Consider the following 22,122-nt stretch of genomic DNA (forward strand, 5'->3'; position numbering starts at 1 on the left):
TGGTGCGAAACTGTCCGCTATAAAAACAGGTGCACAAACACCATTTCCTCAATTTCTTCCTTCAAGACAGCGCTTGACTAGAAGCCCTCTACCTTAGCCATCTATTTACATGAGTTAGCGGGCAGAATCTTCATGGGAAAACTTTCCGCTCCCCTGCAGTGTTCCAGCGAACATCACACCGCCTCGCCGGTTGACGCTTTGCTGGTGAACGGGCCTCAGCATCCTGATTCCCCGCAGCGCTTCAGCAGGGTTTATATATCCTTGCAAAGCAATTGTATATTGTGTATTGTATATCGTGTGATATAAATATATATGAATTTATATATCTAAAAGAGTCACTTACGTGTTTGCGTCTTTTAATATGACGATGTCATCATGTCTCTCGCTGCATCAGGTGAGTGGTCAGTGGATGATGCTGCCGCCCCTCCCCTTAGCGAGGGTGAGGAACGTGCATGCACCACTGATGGGGAGATGCTCCGGGTCCTTACCAGGGCGGTCAAAGAGCGTCACCTTGAGTGGTCTCCCCCAGAGGAACCTGAACAGTCTCGCCTCGATGAATGGTTCCAGCAGTTTGGACGCCGTCAAATGGCAGCGTTCCGCAAATCTGCCCCATCCTTCCCTGAAGTTCATAAGGAACTTTCCAAGTCCTAGCGTGTGCTTCTACGATCGCGCAGTGATGTCATCCTCTTTAATGTGGATCACGGGGAAGAAAACGGTTATGCCAGGAGGCGGTAGAGGCACACCTCTGCCCAGTGAGTAACAGGCTGTGGAAATCACAACCCATACATCCTTCCAAACCGTGTCGACAAACGTCCACACTGATGGGAAAAGCTTTTCCCACCTGACTGATGGGAAAAGCTTACTCAGCGGCAGGACAAGTGGGATCAGCACACCACGCGGTGCTCCGGGTATTTCAAGCCAAGCTTGAGCACGGCTTCGATCCAGAGACATTCAAAGAGCTCCGCACCACTACAGAATTAGCGCTGCATGCCACGAAAGTCATTGCGCAGGCCATCGGCAAGTCCTGGCAGTTCTGGATCGACATACTGTATATGGCTGACCCTCACAGAAATGAGCGATAAGGAAAAAGCCACTTTGTTGTGAATAAGTTTGCTGAGCTTTACGTCATGACTCAGCAGCAGTCACAGGCTATGAGACACATTATGGCCAAACAGAGTATGTCACAGCCGGATCGCCCTCGCTCCATTTTGAGCCAGCGCCCGACTAAAAGCCCCATACCTGCTGCCTCACCGGCACCTGTGTATCGGCAAGCGCAGCAAAAGTGCTCCTGATGGGCACAACCCTTTGAATCGGAAAGGGTCTGCTCCAAAAAAGGTTCGATTGGAGACACAAAACACTGTTCCCCATCTCCCCACTATTGTTTGTTGGGAAAGGAATATTGATGTTCACAATATTGTTCAAATTCAAAAAGTTTCTGTGTCTTGCACTCAAATAAATGCAATAAAAAATGCAACAAGTGCAAAAAAGAATACAGCATTCATTGCAAATGCACAAGATGCTCACACATTCTTAAAGAGCCCCTTTTTCCTCTTCAAAGCACACTCATTATGCACAACCGTTTCCCTATCATGAGCGATGCATTATATTAAATTCAGTTAGCAAACCAAATTGATCTCTGTCCCATTACGCGGATGCGTGGTGAGCGCTAATGGGTATTTCAGAATGGGTGCAAAAAAACGATCGTACATGGTTATACGATCCAGTTTGCATGCCGGCCACCCCGTTTCAATGGTGTTCTGTCTTCCATGGTTTAGTCCGAAGATGCGCCCGTGTTACGATTCGAAATACAGTCTCATCGTGAAATACGCAATAGAGATTGTGCCAAATTGTCAAGCACAAAAAGATTTTTACAGCCGTTATTTTCTTGTTCCAAAGAAAGACAGTGGACTTCGGACAATCCTGGATCCGAGACATTTAAATCGCGCACTCATAAAGCGCCCATTCAAAATGATTACTCAGAAACGGATCTTATAGCATGTACGCCCACACAATTGGTTTGCGTCGTTAGATCTGAAAGATCCTTTCATATCCAAATTGTATGACATCACAGGATGTTTTTGAGATTTGCGTTCGAGGGAACAGCGTATCAATTCAAAGTCCTGCCCTTCGGACTGTCTCTGGCTCCTCGCACATTCACAAAGTGCATCAATGCGGTTCTCGCCCCTCTGAGACTGAGCGGAATACGCATCTTGAACTACCTCAACAATTGGCTGTTACTGACGCAATCAGAGGCTTTTATAACAGCACAGAGACTTACTGCCTCAGCCATTCTACAGTGTCCGTCTCAGTTCAAACTGGGGAGAACTCTTCCACTGAAACTGTTTCAGAAAGCATTGGAATTTATGGCGGCGGCATCCGCCTTCATTGCAATAGGCCTCTTACACATGAGACCACTTCGGTGCTGGCTGAAGCGCCGTGTGCCACGACGTGTTTGGTGCCAAGGGCGCATGCGCATCACTCTATCCCGCCGCTGTATAGCTGCTTTAGCACCATGGACAGCTCCTGCGTTTTACCAGTGAGGTGTCATGCTGGGGCAAGTTGTCACGCAGCACCTAAAGCTATCGGCTGTATTTCTAGCCTTTTCTAGCTTTTCAGTCAGAAATAGCAAACTGTCATGTTCTGGTTCGCTCAGACAACATGATAGTTGTGGCATATATAAACCGCCAAAGTGGAATTCAGGAGACTTCACCCTCAAACTGTATTGAGGATTTGGGAAATATTTGGCAAAGCAGAAATCAATCTATTTACCTCAGTGGAGAATACCCACTGTCCCCTCTGGTTCTCGAAGTCCCAAGTTGTCAGGCAGAAAGTGGTGACCACGGATGCTTCCAACACAGGTTGGGGGCGGTGTGCGATGGACGCACGACTTTCGGCACCTGAACAGGTATGAGGAGGGCGTGGCACATCAACTGCCTATAGCTATTGGCTGTAATTCTAGCCTTAAAGGCTTTTTAGTCAGAAATAGCGAGCTGTCATGTCCTGGTTCAATCAGACAACATGACAGTTGTGGCATATATAAACAGCCAAGGCAGAATTCAGGAGACTTCATCCTCAAACTGTATTGAGGATTTGGGAAATATTTGGCAAAGCAGAAATGTATTTATTTGCCACAGTGGAGAATACCCACCACCACTGTTGAGACTGACGTGTCGCCGCCTCCTATGGAGCGAGCATCATCTCCTCTCGCTGAGAGCGACATATGTCCCAGGCCACTTGAATTACGGCACGGGCCTACTGTTACGCCAAGGGCTGATACCGGGCGAATGGAGACTTCATGCTCAAACAGTACTGAGGATTTGGGAAATATTCTGCAAAGCAGAAATCAATCTATTTGCCTCAGTGGAGAATGCCCACTGTCCCCTCTGGTATTCGAAGTCCCAAGTCCCATTGGGAATGGATGCAATGGCACACAAATGGCCAGTGAAACGCAAATATGCGTTTCCCCCGATATGCCTTATTCACTCTGTCATATGCAAAGTCCGAGAGGACAAGGAAACGGATCTTTAAGTTGCACCGAAATGGCCCAACCAGCCATGGTTTCCAGAAATGATGGAGATGTTGTACGGCTCACCATGGGAAATACCACCTCAGGCGCAAGGCACAATCTGGCATCCCCAGCCCCATCTGTGGAACATGCATGTGTGGCCCCTGAACGGGCACACTACACGCACCAGAACTGATACGTTCAGTCATGAACACTTTTTTACAGGCCAGAGCACTGTCCATGAGACGCCTCTGCACTAAAATGGAAGGTGTTCACTGATTGGTGTCTCTTACATGGCAAGGACCCAGTAAACTGCCCCATACATGAAATTCTAATATTTCTTCAAGAGCGATTAGACACAGGACTCACCCCGTCAATGCTCAAAGTGTATGTGGCAACTATATCTGCGTATCACGCACATGAAGCCGGCACCTCTATAGGCAAGCATGATTTAATCACAAAGTTCCTTAAAGGAGCAAGACGATTAAACCCACCTCGGCCGGCTACAGTCCCGACTTGGGGCTTTAGTTCTAAAAGCTCTCACAGGGCCCCCCTTTGGACACTGTTGAACTGTGCATGCTCTCTGTTAAGACCGCACTACTGCTAGCTCTGGCCTCAGTAAAACGGGTCTGTGACCTGCATTCACTATCAGTCGACAATTTCATGTTTGGAGTTTGGCCCCGCTCTTTTAAGAGCTACTGTCAAACCCAGGAAAGGCTATGTACCCAAGGTCCTAACCACGCCTGTCAAAGCGCAGGTGGTTCACCTTCAGGCCTTCTTCCCTCCTCCATTTAATTCGGATGAGGAACAATCATTGCATTTGTTATTCCCTGTGTGGGCACTACTTGCATATGTTGAGAATACTTGCCAGTTCAGACTGTCTGATCAGCTCTTTATATGCTATGGAGGATGCACAAAAGGAATGTCCTTCTTCAAGCAAAGGCTCTCTCACTAGATTGTCAGTGCATTTACCCTGGCTTATGAGTCACAGGGTAAGACTTGCCCAATTGGTGTTAAAGCATACTCAACTAGAGGTATGGCCTCCTCGTGGGCTTGGATGAATGGTGTGTCCTTACAAGACATATGTTTTGCAGCAGGATTGTCCTCTCAAAACACATTCGCAAGGTTTTACAACCTAGATGTAACGTCTCTTTCTTCACAAGTCCTCTCTGTTTAGAGCACTTGCTATTCATTGGCCAAATATATATATACTTATGCCCTTCCCTTTAAGTATGGGCTCCCCATCATTTGCACAACCGCCTGCATTCAGGCTGTTATAATTTACCATAAAGTTGCAAGCACTTTCATTATAAATAAACTCCCTTCCCAACTGGGCTCATAAGGAGCATACAATTCGTTCAGTATGACTATTGTTCATATGTTCGTTATGAGTGCTCTCCTCCTGGCCAACATGAGGATCACTCACTGCGGCATACTCATGTCGGTCGCCGTCCCACAAGACTGCAGTGCCATGTTTCCTCTCTGGGAAGTTATGTCGTGTAGTGTGGCGTGATGGGATTCTGTTCCCCATATGCTTAGCTACGCAATGTCAAGTGTACTGAGTCGTAAGGGAATGTCTCGGTTACGTACGTAACCTTGGTTCCCTGAGACGAAGGGAACGAGACATTGTGAACGCTAGCCGCACTACAAGATTCTGAGTTCTTGAGGCACGAGCGATGCGCTTCTTGTTCTCAGTCAGAACTTCTGAGGAAATGGTGTTTGTGCACCTGTCAAAGTTTCAGTGACAGTTTCGCGTCAAAACAGGCGGGGCTCAAACACCATAGCCAATATTAGAAAATTGCCGTTATTGTAGAGAGGTTTCAACTAGGTCGTGTAAGAAGGCACTCCCCATATGCGTAGCTACGCAATGTCTCGTTCCCTTCGTCTCAGGGAACCGAGGTTACGTAAGTAACAGAGACGTTTTCATTCGCAGTTCTGACACAAAACTCTTGTGTGGGCGGGGCTAGCAAATAGGAGTCTTTATTGGCTTGTGAGATTGTGAGTGACAGCTCTTTGACCTGGAAGTAGAGTTCACCTAGAAGGGGCTCTGGTTAAGGTTTTGCATGTAAAAGTGTGAGAATCTGTTAGTGGCTTCATAATTAATTAGTGTTTAGTGATATATTTAGGCGCTTGTTTTTGTACGTTATCTGTATTTTGTCATGATTAGCTTTCAGGAGCAGCATGGATAAATGCCGTCATCATGACTACCCCATTGTTAGCACATGTGCTGCACTTTTTTCCCGTTAATTCTGAAGAATTGAAACAGATTATGAAAATCTTTATCAAGCATGGAGCTTGTTTTCACAGGTTGTAGACCTTCAATGGTATTGCATTGCATGGGTGTTCACTGCTTCAAATGTGGTTTCTACAAAACCAGCTGAATGATTGATTTTAAAGTTTGAAAGAATTTAATTTGATTAAAATTGTTATAGAAATCAAATCACTTTATTAGTGCAGTTGTACCAGCATTGCATCTCATAGTTACAAGATAATATATAAGATATACAGAAAACACAACACTCACTGAACAATATGCACACATACCGTATTACACAATATTACATAATGCATACGTTGTACACAATATACAGACAACAAAACACAATATACAGTACATAATATACACATTGCTTTTTAATGCATTACACCATTTAACATTTACGTTCACGAGGACACATTTACGTTCTTTTTATTCAGTGTTCCTATACTGTACATTTCACTGTCAAGTACAATTTAATTAATCAGGACAAACCATTTATCATTTGAAATGTCTGAACCTCAAGCATCAGTAACAGACCACTGTTTTACAACTGAAATAAAATAGCTAAAAAAAAAAAAGTGCAAATTCAAGCTAGAGAAATATCATTCATGTTCATTTAGTCATTAATTGACAATCATAATTTATCATCCAGAAAACTCACGTGTCTGGTCTAGAGATTAAGTTCCATATTCTTTCTCTTAAAGCAGCTGAAAGATGAACAGATATTTACTTTTATTTTAAGCCAACAAATAGACTAATGATTTTCTATATCTTCAAATGGTCTCAAGTATTTTTATAAGCATAAAGGATGTTAATATAAGAAATGTCAAACAAATGTAGCCTGAATTTGAAATGGAATGTGCCTGATGCAAGGGTCCTTCCTAATGATGTACTGTATCTGTAACATAAGCAGTTTCCTTTCCAAGTATGCATTCTGTAGTAATGTGGTACTGAGTGCAATATCAGGCATTAACATTTATTTGTCGGGATGCTAGTCAGAGACTTGCATATATAAAGAGTCAGTTAAAGACTAATTAAGTGTAACTGCTTGTGTACTTGTGAATTGTGTTCGTTTGAATCTAGAACTCAAAACAAATTTAGTAGAACGTAGTCTGCATAATATCACAGTAAGATATTGTCTGGAGCTCCAGGCCTTTCAAAGGTGATGTCAAGTGATTCATTAATCCATGCAGAATAGCTAGATTCAAGTCTGATTGTTCAATGGATCTCTGGTACCACCACTCCATCCTCTGGGTCAGTTGTGTTTGTGAAAAACTGTTAAATAAGAAGGAATGAGATTATAGTAAAACACTACAAACTGCTTTTGGATGTGGCTGCTCTCAAAAATGGTTAAATTTTAGCCTCATTTTATTTCAAGCCCATATACAGTATTTTACCTTTTTTCTTTCATGGAACACAAAAGGAAATGTTACTAAAGCAAAACTATTTCAGAAAAAATCCCTCTCTGTCATCTAACATTAACTTTTATTTATTTAATAGCTTGTCTTAATTACACTGACTTACCTCAGGCTGCCTCGAGTGTCCTGCTGATGACGATTAAGGCATTTGTCCGTGTTGCTCCTCAAATTATCTCGACAAAATAGTCATAGGAAAAAAATACAGATAAAATACAAAAACAAGCACCTAAATATATCACTAAACGCTAATTAATTATGAAGCCGCTAATAGATTCTCACACTTTTACATGCAAAACCTGAACCAGAGCCCCTTCTAGGTGAACTCCCAGGTCAAAAGCTGTCACTCACAATCTCACAAGCTAATGAGAACTCCTCTTTGTTAGCCCTGCACACACAAGAGTTTTGTGTCAGAACTGCGAATGAAAACTCCGGGAGCATAAATGAAATCTTTGGAAGCGTGACTGAATGTGCGAGCAGTGCATTCGTAAGTCCTGATCAGTGAACTCAAGCAGAGAATTTCATTAAAGTATGCAGTTTATTTGAAGACTAAGTGTAAATTTTGCCTTTTGAATGCATTTTTTTCAGATTCCGTTTGCTTTTATTCATTTTCAGTTTATATTTGTATTTGTTTTTTGAAAAGTTACGTTCAAAACAATTGGCACAAAAGTAACCCCATACATAACAGCCTCCTGTTTCTCTTTCATGTAGCATAACAGGCCCTGATTGGCCATTACTGTAGCAATGAATGGTTTCCACAGTATCTGTGGAATTATGAGTCATCACTGATTAGTCACTAGATTCGTAAAGCTGATGTGTGTAATGTTTTCAATGTTAAATACTTTCCTCTATCCCAGCTTAATATGCACAACTAAAAGTAAAGGTGCCAGCACTAGGCTTTGAGAATGCAGTGCAGTCTGAGCTGCAGCCGAATGCAAAATTCCTTCGCTTGCGTTTCCGGTCTCCCGCCTTCGGAAGCATTTAAAAGGGAATGGAGGAGCACGAAGTGTAGTGTAATCACCCCTTAAAGGGATAGTTCACCCAAAAATGAAAATTCTCTCATCATTTCCTCACCCTCATGCCATCCCAGATGGGAATGACTCTTTCTTCTGTTGAACACAAAGATTTTTAGAAGAATATCTCAGTAGTGTAGGTCCTCATAATGCAAATGAATGGTGACCAAAATTTTGAAGCTCCAAAAGCACATAAAGGCAGCATAAAAGTAATCCATATGACTCCAGTGGTTAAATCCATATCTTTAGAAGCGATATGATAGGTGTGGTTGAGAAACTATAAATCTGCACTTTCACCTTTACTTTTACATTGCGAAAGTGGAGATTTCATGTAAATTAGGATTGCAATATTGATTTCTTTCTTACCCAAAGTGATTGCATAGTTTCAGAAAACCACTGGAGTCATATGGATTACTTTTAATCTGCCTTTATGTGCTTTTTGGAGCTTTAAAGGTCTGGCATCCATTAACTTACATTGTATGGACCTACAGACATCAGATATTATTTTAAACATCTTCATTTGTGTTCAGCTGAAGAAAGTCATACACATCTGGGATGGCATGAATTTGAGTAAATAATGAGAGAATTTTCATTTTTGGGTGAACTATTTCTTTAAGTCATTTGTATGTTTATTCCCTGAAAAGTGTAAACACTTTGGATCTGTGACACTATCAAAATGTTGCTCTGTTTGTTTGAGCATACCTATCAGCCGAACACCGCAACAATCGATATTTTGCTATTTCGTTTGGTGGTGCTTTTGGCACATAAATTACACACTTCAGCTTTAAAGGCAGCACTGAAACATGTTTATGTTTTTGAAAGAGGAAAAGGGAGGTTTCCTTTCTCTAATAGGAAAATGTAAGACCGTTATGGCTCATAATATGAAGGAAGCAGAGCGTTTCACCTGAGTTACCTACCTAATATTCTCAGCTACAGAGCCAAGACTGGAGGGGAACAACAGGGAAGGACTGGAGTGAAGTAAAGGGGGAGGTTGAAAAGAGAGGTACCAGAGTTCAACTCTAGACACTCTGCCAACTCCTGAGAATGTGTGAAGGAAGGGGGAGAGAGGGGCAAGAAAAGCGCCACAAAAAAACAAGAACAAAAAGCCCATTGAGCATGATTCTCAATTTCTGAGCGCTTAGCAAACACATGAATTTATCCTACAGATCCATTCCAGAGCTTCTCTGACACTTTTTGTTCCTCAGTGCAAGTGAACTCTAAGATATGCAAGCTTACGTGAAGGGCAAGTAGAGTGTGTTTCTGGTGCCCATTGAAACACACACCGCTTCATATTTAGGTGTTATTTAAGTTTTATGGACACCCCATGAAAATGTACTGGGTGTCAGTTTCTTAAGCCTCTTAGCTTAAACTAAATGTCAATTAATGTGGCCTACAGTATGAGAGTCTGTGTTCTCACATGTGTCTTGGAGTGCTGGACTGGTATAGTGCTTTTGCTTTTTGGTTTGAATGTGCCGTCTTTGTGAGGGGAACCATGGCTAATTAGTGAGCACGGTTAATGAATGGGCACTCCATGTTTTTCTTTATGAGTGGTGGAAAACACACGGTTATTTTATAATATCCAGTTGAAAATTACAAAGCTGTTGCTTGCTTCACATGCATAAGTTTCTCTTCCTCAAAATTGGAGTGATTATTTTATTCCATTGTATTGTTTCCCATCCGAGTGAGACGTCAGTCATGCCAAAAACACATCTGCAATTTAAAGACTCATCTGTGTTAAATGTAGGGGCTGTAAAACACATTTCTCTTGCTTTCTGTAAAAATGTATATTAAGTGTGTAGTAGCCCAGCTCAAGCTCTTCATACAGTGTTAATAAGCATGTCGATTCCTGGATCCTACAGCTAAGCCAAGAAAAGATGTTTTGAATGAATAAACAGGGAAGCTGACCAACAGGTGTTCAGGAAAGCAGACAAGCAATAGAAAAGGCAGAAAAATTCCCAAACGACACCGTGCTGACCCTGGGGGTGGACATTATTAGCAGTGGTTTGTGCCAAGAGTTTCAATAAAGTATGTGTTGTTCTCTAGTCCCAAGCATTGGGTGGTAGAAGTGTCACAGTATTTTTTTTTTAATTTAAGAATACAAATTTTTTAAACATAGGCTAGTTTTCTCTGCCAGATGCCTGTGTCATGATAAGAGACATGTATTAAACTACATCGTTTAATATATGAATAATGAAAAGCAAGTCATGTCGCTGTAAAAGCTTGGAATTTCCAAGGGTAAAATTGGGCAGAAATTATTTTAAGTCTCTTAAAAAAGAAGACGGGAAATTATTGTAATTATATTGCATTTCTGTTTTCTGAGACAATGACAGTGAAACGATCAGTGAAGGTCATTGAGTATTAGTCATGTAATATCAGCATGTGCCTACGTTCATGTGAATGTGATGTTCTCTCACAGGTATGTCTGGCTATCGCTCATTATTCCCACCCGGCTGACCCACAGCTACTCTTCGGCTTCGAGTATGTCGGAAACCGATACCATGGATCAACGGGTATGAAAACACACGCACATGCATGCGCTGGTGAACTTTACAATAAGCAGGGGTGTAAAAAGTACTCAGAAATAATACTTAAGTGAAAGTATGGATACTGAGTGAAAATCTTAATTAAAAGTCCAAGTTTCTAGCCAAAAACATACTTGAGTGAAAGTAAAAAAGTATTCATATTAAATTGTACTTAAGTATTAAAAAAGTAACTTTTTTTCTAGCTAGAATGAAATCAAGAGAGGAGATTATATGAGAGGATGTTGTTAAATTCAACTGGTTTGTTAAGTCGCCTTTTTACTGTCTCTGACGACTGTCATATTTCAGTGACAGTTAGGTCAGTTAGGATTACTATTTTATTTTAAGAATGTGAAATGTCAGAATAATAGTAGAGAGAATGATTTATTTCAGCTTTTATTTCTTTCATCACATTCCCAGTGGGTCAGAAGTTTACATACACTTTGTTAGTATATTTGGTATCATTAAATTGTTTAACTTGGGTCAGATGTTTTGGGTAGCCTTCCACGAGCTTCTCACAATAAGGTGCTGGAATTTTGGCCCATTGCTCCAGACAGAACTGGTGTAACGGAGTCAGGTTTGTAGGCCTTCTTTCTCACACATGCTTTTTCAGTTCTGACCGCAAACTTTCTATTGGATTGAGGTCAGGGCTTTGTAATGGCCACTCTAATACCTTGACTTGGTTGTCCTTAAGTAATTTTGCCACAACTTTGGAGGTATGCTTGAAGTCATTGTCCATTTTGAAGACCCATTTGCGACGAGCTTTAACTTCCTGGCTGATGTCTTGAGAAGTTGCTTCAATATATCCACAATTTAACTTCCTCATGATGCCACAAGTCATATAGGATATGTGTGTAAAAATGATTTTATTGTAATAAAGTCACTTGTTCGCCCTTTCTGTGTAAAGATATAGGCAATTTTACAACTTCATTACCATGACAATGTAATGTCAACAAACTCTAAAAGGACTGTAATAATGACAATTTAAACAACTTTACAGCTCAAATAATACATGAGTTTTAACAGAAGAATTAATGCAAGTGCTTTCATAAAATTATAAGCTTCACATTTCTGTGTTTAAACCCTCCAAAAATTCTCTACGTTCACTTTTATTGACCCATTCACTTCCATTTTAAGTGTTTCACTGTAACCTTGATATTTGCTTTTTTAAAGAAAAGGAGGTCGAAATAAGTTTTTGTGGTAATAAACATTGTCACATGCTGTCAATTTAGCTTAAGTTGTATTGAACCCAAAACATTCCTTTAAGATTTAGGGAAGGGAGGTCGGTTTTGTTGATTTAAATCTTGATAGAACATTAACCTTAAAAACCTCATCTGTTCAGGAGAACATTTCACTTGCTTTAAGCACCACAACGTGGACATTTCACTTCGGAACTGCCCTGAGAGTGTAATGAACCACAATTTTATTTTGTAAAAATGTTCACGCAATGTTCGTTGAATGGGAGAAAGCACTAACGAATTGAGATGTCAGAGCACCCAGCCCCTTCAGACATAAAGATAAAAAAAATTCAAATGAAGCTTTGAAGAAAGTTAGTAATGTTGGTTTTGTGAATTGTTTTCTGAAGTTTGCTACCAAACAAACCTTGCTGTTGAGTAGATGGATGAATTCAATAAAATTCATAATTAATATTTACTCAGATTCCATTATTTTATTACTATTATTATTATCGTTATCATTGCTGGTTTTATAGGTATTATAATTAATAGTTGCCTAACAACATCAACAATAATAATTCAGCAAATAGGGAGTAGAAATTCATAGATATGGTTAAAATATGAAGGTAAGTGTAGAAATAAATGACATGTACACATTTAATTACAAAAGCCTTTTGTTATATATTTGCAACGTGAATTGTCATTTTTGACTTCATAACTGTACAATCTGTAGAAGTAGAAGGTGTTTAGAATAAATTTTAGGACAAAAGCTGTCAGTGTTTCTCACTTTGTGCTCATAGTTTTGAATGAATACATCACATTCAGTTGGGTGGTCACATATGGTCTAGTTGCACAAATATTTCAGTGTATCCAAAGCTCAAATCAGATTCGAAGTTCCGCCTCTGCAGATGGTCGGAACTCCACACAGCCGCCGTGTGACATTCCATTTGAAATGACTGACCTCTAGTCTGTCATCTGTCGTTTGTCGGATACAGTGAAAAGGCAACTTCAATCCAGTAAGATGTAAGAAAATTATCTACAAAAATATAATGAGTACTTTTCAAGTTTAAATAAAATTGTAAAAAGTACTATTTTTTTCTTTGGAAATTTAATTAAGTAAAAGTACAAGTATTCTGTTTAAATTGCACTCAAGTAAAGTAAAAATCCCCCAAAATATTGTCCCCTGACAATAAGGTTCCATTCTTTAACATTAGTTAATGCATCAGGTATCATGAACTAACAATTAACAATATATTTGTTACATCATTTATTAATCTTTGTTAATGTTAGTTAATAAAAATACAATTGTTCATTGTAAGTTCATGTTAGTTCATAGTGCATTAACTGATGTTAACATATACAACTTTTGATTTAAAAATATATTAGTATATGTTAAAATTAACATTAACTAAGATTAATAAATGCTTAATAAGTATTGTTCATTGTTGGTTCATGTTAACTAACGTTGGTAACTAATGTTAACAAATGGAACCTTATTGTAAAGTGTTACCCATGCACTTGTGACTTTTGCGCAAATGATTTGCACTGTTTCCTCGAGCTGCCAAATTTAGCTGAGCTGTCAATACATTCTGCCTGCATGCAAGTCAAGTCATGAGAAGACTTTCCAGGGAATGTAAAGTGTTCCTGTTGACAAAGTGCTGGTTATGAATAGCATGGCCTATATAAAGATTTATATAGCTGCCATTATTGAGCTGCATTGTAACATGTAGTTTTAAGAAATAAGAGTTAACCTGGTCATAATTATTGGAGCACAAGTGATGCTGGCAATAATGCAAACTACAAATGTTTTGGGGAAATTGCTATTCTGAACTCGAAATATGCCATGCAAATGGATATAAAGAGTTTTTTTCTTCTGGTATGTTTGATATGTGGGTGTCTGTTATCACAATAAAATGTATTTGGCAACACAAGACAGAAGAAAATAAACCGATTAGGGCTGTCACGATTATGAAATTTGGCTGACGATTAATTGTCAAAAAAATAATCATGATTATGATGATTAATTGTCTGACTTGGGAGTGATGTCAGGGTTTTTCCTGGCTCAAAATGAGGCAGAGGTGGTACCATCCTGATCATGTGCACACTTAGACTTGTACTATGCCTTCCACTGGCTGAAGAAAACACTTACACGCAACATATTTGAGGTGTTCTAATAATTAGATGATTTGAAGACAATGACAATTATCAACTTGGAGCATATTTAATTAAAAAAGCTAACCTGTTCAACATTAATTAAATACAACAAAACAGCTAATGTGTTCATTTATAGTTAACAAACAGCAAACTTGATTAACCTCTTAAACCGATAATAAGATCATCTCTGATCTCAGGTATGTGTGTGGGTATGGTGGGAAGGGACGATGTGTTGAGACCAGTCGGCCACTGTTTTACAGCTTGGATTGGACTGATCGCTTAGATTGACAGGTCTTGATTTACCATGCACACAACTGAAAAAGTGCTGGATCTTATTACTTGTTACTTATTTTATGTAATTATGTTTCTGGTTTGTGGCATTTACAAATGTAAGTAGTTCTTAGGTTCAGTAGATTGGACTTTATTGGACTTTTGATAAAAAAGGCTACCTTGGTTCCAAATGCCATAATTTGCTTTGAGATAACAATACAAAATTTTGCCCAGATACAGTTGACATGATTATAGTCATCATGTCAAGCATGAATAATTAACAAAATTAATAAATAAACTGCATCACTTTCTCAGCAGTGTTGTAACATAAGATGTACATGTTTGCATTTTTGAGAAAATCAAGATTATGCGTGGTTAGTAATTTTTAAGTCACTGAAATAAGGCCATGAAACACACAATAGATTTTGTAGACTCCAGTTTTTGCTCACAAAATTAACTTTTGTGAGAGACATTTTGTGTTAGGCCGTATCGGATCACGCTCTTCTTCTGAGGTAAATTCACGACGTGTTTTCTTCCAAAAACGATAATGAGCTCAAACGGGAAAGAATGTACCTCTCGCTGGTTTCATATGGATTACACAATCAGAGAATATTTGTTTTCGATTTAAATTGGTTCATTAAAAGTAGACAATTCAAGCATTCTATAGACATATTTCTCATGTCTGCGAGGCAAGTATGCGCTGAGTTTCAGTTAATTATCCTGACGCACTCCAGACAGAAGTTCACAGAGACCGAGTCGGCAGAAAGTGCATCCTGTATGATTTCTTTATTTTACAAAACTACAAGGTTTTGCTGTTATTGTGAGTGTACACAAATAAAAGTAAACCCTTTATAGTGTCAAATTATGTCTTACTCTTATCTGTATGACCAAAAATGACGGAGTATTTCTTTCTGCTGTTATCAGGGAAAAAGTCAGGTGATCACGCTGGCGCCTCTGTGTTTCGTCGACAGTCGGAGGCGGCACGAAATTTGACGGAGGTGGCCTCCTCATAATTCTCTATGCAGGAAAAATCCTGGATGTAATAAAATAGGGAGACAGGATTTCCTTTAAGGCTTTAAAATCTTATGAATGACATGAAAATAGTACTTAAAATATCAAAATAGTCTCTCTTTTTGGTCAACTTTAATCTTGGTCCATTTTACATTTACACTGTTGTTTTTGAAACCTAGCCAACCTGAATAGCTATTATATTATATTATATTTAAAGTTACTTTCACATATTATTTATTTTAAGGCTTTTCTATTAAACCCATGAGTCCTTATTTTGCATAAAGGAAGACCTTAAAGTTTCTGTGTTTCTGCATTCTATCATCTCCGCAGAAATACTGTAGAGTGAGCAGGCGTCTCTTAAGTCACTGCTTGTCATTAACACTGTGTGTATGAACCCAATTGACCAAGAACATTTGACATTACACAAACATTATAGATGAAAGTGAAACCGGAGCACTTTGCGTTCACTATTAAAATCCTTGTTTATATTTTTGCGGGTAATTGGACAGTAAAATGTGATTGGAATTTGAAGTGCACAATAATCATTACATCGTCATGGTAACGAAGTTGTAAAATTGGCAATAACTTTACACAGAAAAGGTTAATAAGAGATTTTATCACACTTAAATCATGTGTATTTTAACGTTCATGGATTGGCATCATTCACTTCAATTGTGCCTCATTTGAATCCAGATTTTTTTTTTTTTTTAAAGAAAAGGAGAGGCAAGTCAAAATTAATTTTTGTGGCAATCAATATTATGCCACAAATGCTGTTGATTAAGCTTAATAATACATTCTTTCATAATCGCGACAGGCCTAAAACTGTTTAATAAGCTGGTCAAGTGCTTCATTTTGCATTTAGAATGGCTAATAATAATTGTAAATGATTAAATGGACCTATTTCTGCTCCGTTTTTGTTATCATGTGTGAAACAGAATCAAGTGCTCCTCAGCAAGATGCCCTTTATATTTGTCACTAATTTGCCAGAATTGTATATTTAAATTTTTCTACATTTTAGTAATAAAAATAACATTAAGTGGGTATTTAAAGCTTATTCTGAAAAAAAGAAAAGGAAAAAAAATGTTAAACATGCCTGCAGAGACCACATGTGACTACCTCACCTTATTCACCCCTCATGAGTTTGCATCCCTCCATTGTGGTTTGAGCATGCACATGTGTAATTTGTTTAGGTGAGCGGGTGAATGGTGTTGACCCTGGTGGCGGGTTGCAGACACCCTTGTTCGACTGCTCCTCTGACTGGGACAGAGAAATCAAACGCACCGGTGCCTCAGAATGGAGGGTGTGTACTATCAATCAAGGTTATTTCATCTCGCCCAGGTGAGTGCTTACATGTAAATACTGATTTATTTTGGAAACAGCTTGGATTATAAACAGTTTAGGCTTAAAATCATTGTTGCATCTTAAATTCATAACCTTCACGTAGCCAGCGACACAAAGGTTTTTGTGTTAAGCATGATAAAATAATTAAATATGAGACGGAAACAAAGTTATGAGTGTGTATGCAGTATAAATGTCTACTGTTGAATCATAAGTGAAATAGTCATGCTAATACAGTAAATAGTTTAATAGGATGATTGGAGATTACTGATTAAATAATGGGAGGTTCATGTGAATCTGCTCAGACAGACAGGAATGTTGTGCTTTCTAGAGTAATCCTCTGGAGTGAAAGCACTGATCTCTCTGATCCACATACAAAGTTAGTATCAGTTCATTGCAGTTATAGTACTGACATAAAGAAGTAATAAGATGAACCACGTCCTTGACACTGTCTTGATCTTACTTTATTGTGCTTGACAGTAGTCGTGTCAGTGGATTCTTGTGTGCTGAGATTTAATGAGTTTTTCCTGCTGTTTGCAGTCTCCCAGAGTTCTTCGTGGTTCCGGTATCTCTTGCAGATCAGGATGTGAAGCATTACGCCTGCTGCTTTATCTCCCAGCGTATCCCGGTGAGTGCCGTGGTCCGGACTGGATTATTGGTTTTGGAGTGAGAGGGGAGGAAATCTACAAATCACTTTTACTACCTAAGCCTGCTTTCTTTTAACTCTGAGAAAAAGCCATCAATTAGTGTCATTTAAAACATTGCAGAATGAAAGACCAAGACTTTTATGACTTTTAGAGCTTCAAATTAGTTGATGGATTTGCAGAGAGTGTATGTTAAAAGTTGTGCTTCACTGTAATATGTAGGCCCATCTTAGACATTTGGCTTGGATTGAAGAGTAAATGTGTGTGTGCTTTGGTTTGTAGTTATGGTGCTGGAATCACCCCAGCGGGAGCGCTCTGGTCCGCATGTCAAACATCAGTGACCCGCAGCAGCAGAGGAAGGTGGAGCAGAGGTGAGAATGAGAGGCAGAAAATGATTAAGGGAAGCAGATTTGGTTTGGATAATTGAAGCAGTAATCAGACAGACTATTGTAAGAGAATATATGACATTTCTGTGGAGCAGTTATTTTCCCAAATAATTGTATAATAATTTCTGTTTTAAATGTAATTAAAATGTGGTGCATGTGCTTGAAATTCTGGCTCAACAGCCCAGTGAGGTTACCAAATTATTGTTTTTGATTGAAATCCATTAAAGGAAACATTCCTCTGTTATTCTGCAGGATTTCCAGTGCCATAACTAAAAGCCACCCGCTGCGCAGTGACGTGTTCAAGTCAGATCTGGACAAAAACCTCCCAAACATACAAGATATTCAAGCCGCTCTTCTGAAACTGCGTCAGATCTGTGTTCTAGGTAATCCAGGACATTTAGCAAGAGAGACTTGAGTGAATGAGACTCGCCTTACTGTAGGTCGTCCTTACCAAGCTAAAAGTAGGGTCAGGAGTTTTTCTGTCGTAATGCTTGTTTTGTGTTTATATGCATGTGCAGAGTCCTTTGAGGAGTCTGAAGAGAAGTGGCTGTCATCTTTGGAAAGCTCAAGATGGATGGAGTATGTCAGGTATGAAACGCTCAGTAGTCACCAGACAGCATGTTTGAGCTCTCAACAGTTTGAACTTGTGCCAGAAATTCTTGGAAACAGGCATAGGTTTTTTGTTGGCACATTGTAGGTGTTTTAGTCTGTGCATTTTGACAGTTCTCTACTCAGATACAGATGCTGTGTACACTTGTAAAATTTTTGTGGTATGTGGGCTTCTTGCAGGACATTTCTGAGGCATGCAGTAGAGGTAGTCTATATGCTAGAGAGCAGACACGTCTCTGTCATACTACTAGGTAAGTAAGTGGTGGTCTGCAGTACAGTTATGATACCCTGTATTCCTTGCTGCATCCTATTGTAATTTCGGTTAATGTACAACTTAACGTCTACTTCATTTCTGTTAATGTAATTTGTAAGACTGTTGATTACCACAAAAAATTGTCCCTCAACTTGTAAAAAATCAACAACAACAAAATAACAAGGAAAATGCATTTACAGTAATATACTTGCAATGGAAGTCTGCCAGGTAAGTGGGCCAAAGGATTTAAAGGAATATTCTGGGTTCAGTACAAGTTAAGCTCAATCAACAGCATTTGTGGCATAATATTGATTACCACAAAAATTAATTTTGACTTGCCCCTCCTTTTCTTAAAATAAAAAAAGCTAAAATCTGGGTTCCAGTGAGGCACTTACAATGGAAGTGAATGGGGCCAATCCATAAACATTAAAATACAAAAGTATAGCCACAAGACGTAAACAATATGCATGTTAACATTATTTTAGTGTGATAAAATGGCTTACTAACCTTTTCTGTGTAAAGTTATAGCCAATTTTATCAGAAGAATCAATGTAAGTGCTTTTATAAAAAAAATACAAAAAAATAAGCCTCACATTTCTGTCTTTAAACCCTCAAAAAATTGGCCCCATTCACTTACATTGTAAGTGGCTCACTGTAACCTCGATTTTTGCTTTTTTTTTTTTTTTAAGAAAAAGACGAGTCTAAATAATTGTTGTAATCAACATTATGCAACAAATGCTGTCCACTGATTTAATTTCATCCTCCTTTTGAGGTGGGACTACTTTTTTTTTTTTTTTTGGTAGATCAACCTCTGGTTTTGCATTATTGACATAATTCCTGTGGCTGGAATTTGCAGAACTTGATTTCATGTAAATAGTATTTTACAGGTAGTTATGTAATGTCACTGTCTTATATCTCATTTGGATACAAAGCAGAAGTAACAGGGTTTACTTTTTAGCTAGTCATGACATGAGTTGAAAGATTAGATGTAACTTTGCACAGACAGGGTTGGTAAGCGATCACACCAGTCTAGTGTAACACGTGAAACGTTTAAGTATCATGGTTATAACGGTTGGCTGCCGGCTGGCCTGATAGACTTTAATTTTAAGTGCATTAGTGTAAACCTTCCTAATAAGAGATTAGTGAAAACATTACATTTAGTATATGTGGTAATCAGCAGAATGCCACAAATGCTGTCCTTAGACATGAAGAAAATAAAAGAACAATTTGTAACACCTGAGACTTTTGCCCTAGCGGCCGCTAGGAGTTTAGTGACTTTTAGTTTGAAGTTTTGTGTTTACCTTCTTGTGTCTCTGTTCCTGGTTCCTGCCCTGATTGTTCCCAGCTATTTCTCGTTTACCTTGTTTGCCCTAGTGTATATAACGTCCTTGTGTTTGCTCAGTCATTGTCAGTTGTTGTTCCTGTTACCCTTCATGGATGTGATGTTTGTTCTGTTCCCGAGTTTTGGTTTTGTTTTGTTTTGTTCCTGTATTTTCCAAGGTTTTATATCTGGACTTGTTTTCTTATGAAATAAAGCTGCACATGGATTCTGCTCTCTTGACTTCCTCCAGCAATCGTTACACAATTAAAGTAATTGATAGACATATTTAGGGTCCGAAATTAACTTTTTAGCCCACCAGCCAAGGTGGCTGGTAGATGAAAAAATTTACCAGCAAGTCAGATTTCTTACAGGCCAATTTATTGTATTTATTTATTTATTTGCACTTTATTAAAGTGGATTTTACAGACACGAGGTAACCCCCAATAATCAAAACAAGCAAGTACACCCCCCCCCCCCCTCCCAATATTTATACCATGATCAATGGAAAAATGTAAATGCTTCATGCTGCAAGCCCCCCCAATGTTCAAGAAAAATCTATGTCCTTGCATGGGATAAGCGATGTCTGTAAAAATTGCAGATATGGGTGTGTCTACAGCATTTAAACACTGCTGTCATGCATAACTGACCTATTAGAAAATGTATGCTGTGCTGATTAATTATGCAGGAAATATTAAACATGAGCATATACTGTATCTGTGATTATTAGAAGAAATTGATTGGAATATCGGGCTAAATACAACAGAAGTGGTGAGATTAACAACCCTGTAATCTTATATTATTCTTGAATTAAAAATGGACAATCCCTTCACACATTATGTAATTTTATGTTCTGAAAGGTGGGGCTCAACACTTTCCCACATTCACTCTGCTCAAATCATAATAAAAAACTGCTCGTTTCTCTTTTACATGGGTAAATAAACACTCATCAGTCCAAACATGCAGAAAAACATGCATCAGTGCAAATGCAACAGCCAGCATTATCTGAAGTTGTGAAGGACGTCTTACATTTTCTGGTGTCTTCCCTTTACCAACATCCACTTCAGGCTCTCTGAGAACTTAAACTGTGATATTTAAAGGGCTCAATGGCTAGAAAGTGCAAATTTATGGGCTTTTTACTAACATGTCAATTCATAATGGATTAATATTACCAGGAGTTATTTTTACAGGTCGTTTTATAGTAGGTAAAACACGCTGTAATTTTTATCGGCACGGGAACGCTCAGTCCGTAAAACGTCAGAAAAAATGACTGACATGACCGATTCGCACCGGATTAAAATTGCTGAGAAACTCTGGTAATTATTGCATAACCCCACGTCCCCATGTAAAACTAATCCTGTCCGAATAGGGCTTTACAGCGAAAGCCCTTTCCGTTTCTGTTTGTCTTAATGGAAGTTTTCATCTCCAGAAAAGCCGGTTGTTACATGACTCAAAGTGATTATTAAACTGCTGCTGTTTAATTAAATATATGTAGTCTGTATGAAGTGAATTAGCGCTCTGCTAGCGGTAATCTGCTACAAACAGAGTGCGCAAGTATGAGCCAAGGAGCTCGTAAGAGCAGCCGGCTTCAACACAACACCGGCTCCACACAAACAAGGACGTGAGCGTGGAATCCCAACTGCTAACTGAAACTTTCAATGAGTAGCTGGATTAGCTAATGAGAGCCATTCCATGTAAACACCTGCAAACATACTGACTACAGGCAAACAGAGCCCCCTTGAGGACAAAACTGGAACATTACGGTATTTTACAACCTGAAACAAACTGATATAGAAAGACAAAAACGCCTGCCAGAGTAGCGCATGACACCGCGAAATTCACCAGCCAAATAGAAAATGTACCCGCATTTGGTGCTTGGCAGGTTTTAATTTCGGACCCTGGACATATTATTTTCGTATGAGCTTACAGTAGACAGAATATATAAATCTTATGAGAAGTGGCAATTGATCAAGCTCGTTTGTCTGTTTGTGTGTGTGTGTGTGTGTGTGTGTGTGTGTGTGTGTGTGTGTGTGTGTGCGTGTGCGTGTGCACAGAGAAGGAGGATCGGGACTTGAGTTGTGTGATTTCCTCTCTGGTGCAGCTGATGTGTGATCCTCACTGCAGGAGTCTCCATGGGTTTCAGGGTCTGATTCAGAAGGAATGGGTGATGGCTGGACATCGTTTCCTGGACCGCTGCAACCATCTTAAAAAGAATGACAAAGAGGAGGTTGTGGAGCTTATATTAATCATAT

The 22,122-nt window shown here is 39.2% G+C and overlaps 1 protein-coding gene across 1 annotated transcript in view; it reads left to right on the forward strand.

The window, feature by feature from the left end:
- mtmr10 (myotubularin related protein 10) overlaps positions 1–22,122 on the forward strand; it is a 54,993-nt gene that overhangs the window by 28,193 nt on the left and 4,678 nt on the right. The window contains exons 6-13 of the mRNA XM_051644285.1: positions 10,610–10,703; positions 16,513–16,660; positions 17,201–17,288; positions 17,587–17,675; positions 17,943–18,073; positions 18,209–18,278; positions 18,480–18,550; positions 21,925–22,097. Of these exons, the coding sequence (XP_051500245.1) occupies positions 10,610–10,703; positions 16,513–16,660; positions 17,201–17,288; positions 17,587–17,675; positions 17,943–18,073; positions 18,209–18,278; positions 18,480–18,550; positions 21,925–22,097 (864 nt within the window). The remainder of the gene's footprint in view (positions 1–10,609; positions 10,704–16,512; positions 16,661–17,200; positions 17,289–17,586; positions 17,676–17,942; positions 18,074–18,208; positions 18,279–18,479; positions 18,551–21,924; positions 22,098–22,122) is intronic.

Source organism: Myxocyprinus asiaticus, chromosome 2 (genome assembly GCF_019703515.2).
Source record: "Myxocyprinus asiaticus isolate MX2 ecotype Aquarium Trade chromosome 2, UBuf_Myxa_2, whole genome shotgun sequence".
Classification (NCBI taxonomy): domain Eukaryota; kingdom Metazoa; phylum Chordata; class Actinopteri; order Cypriniformes; family Catostomidae; genus Myxocyprinus; species Myxocyprinus asiaticus.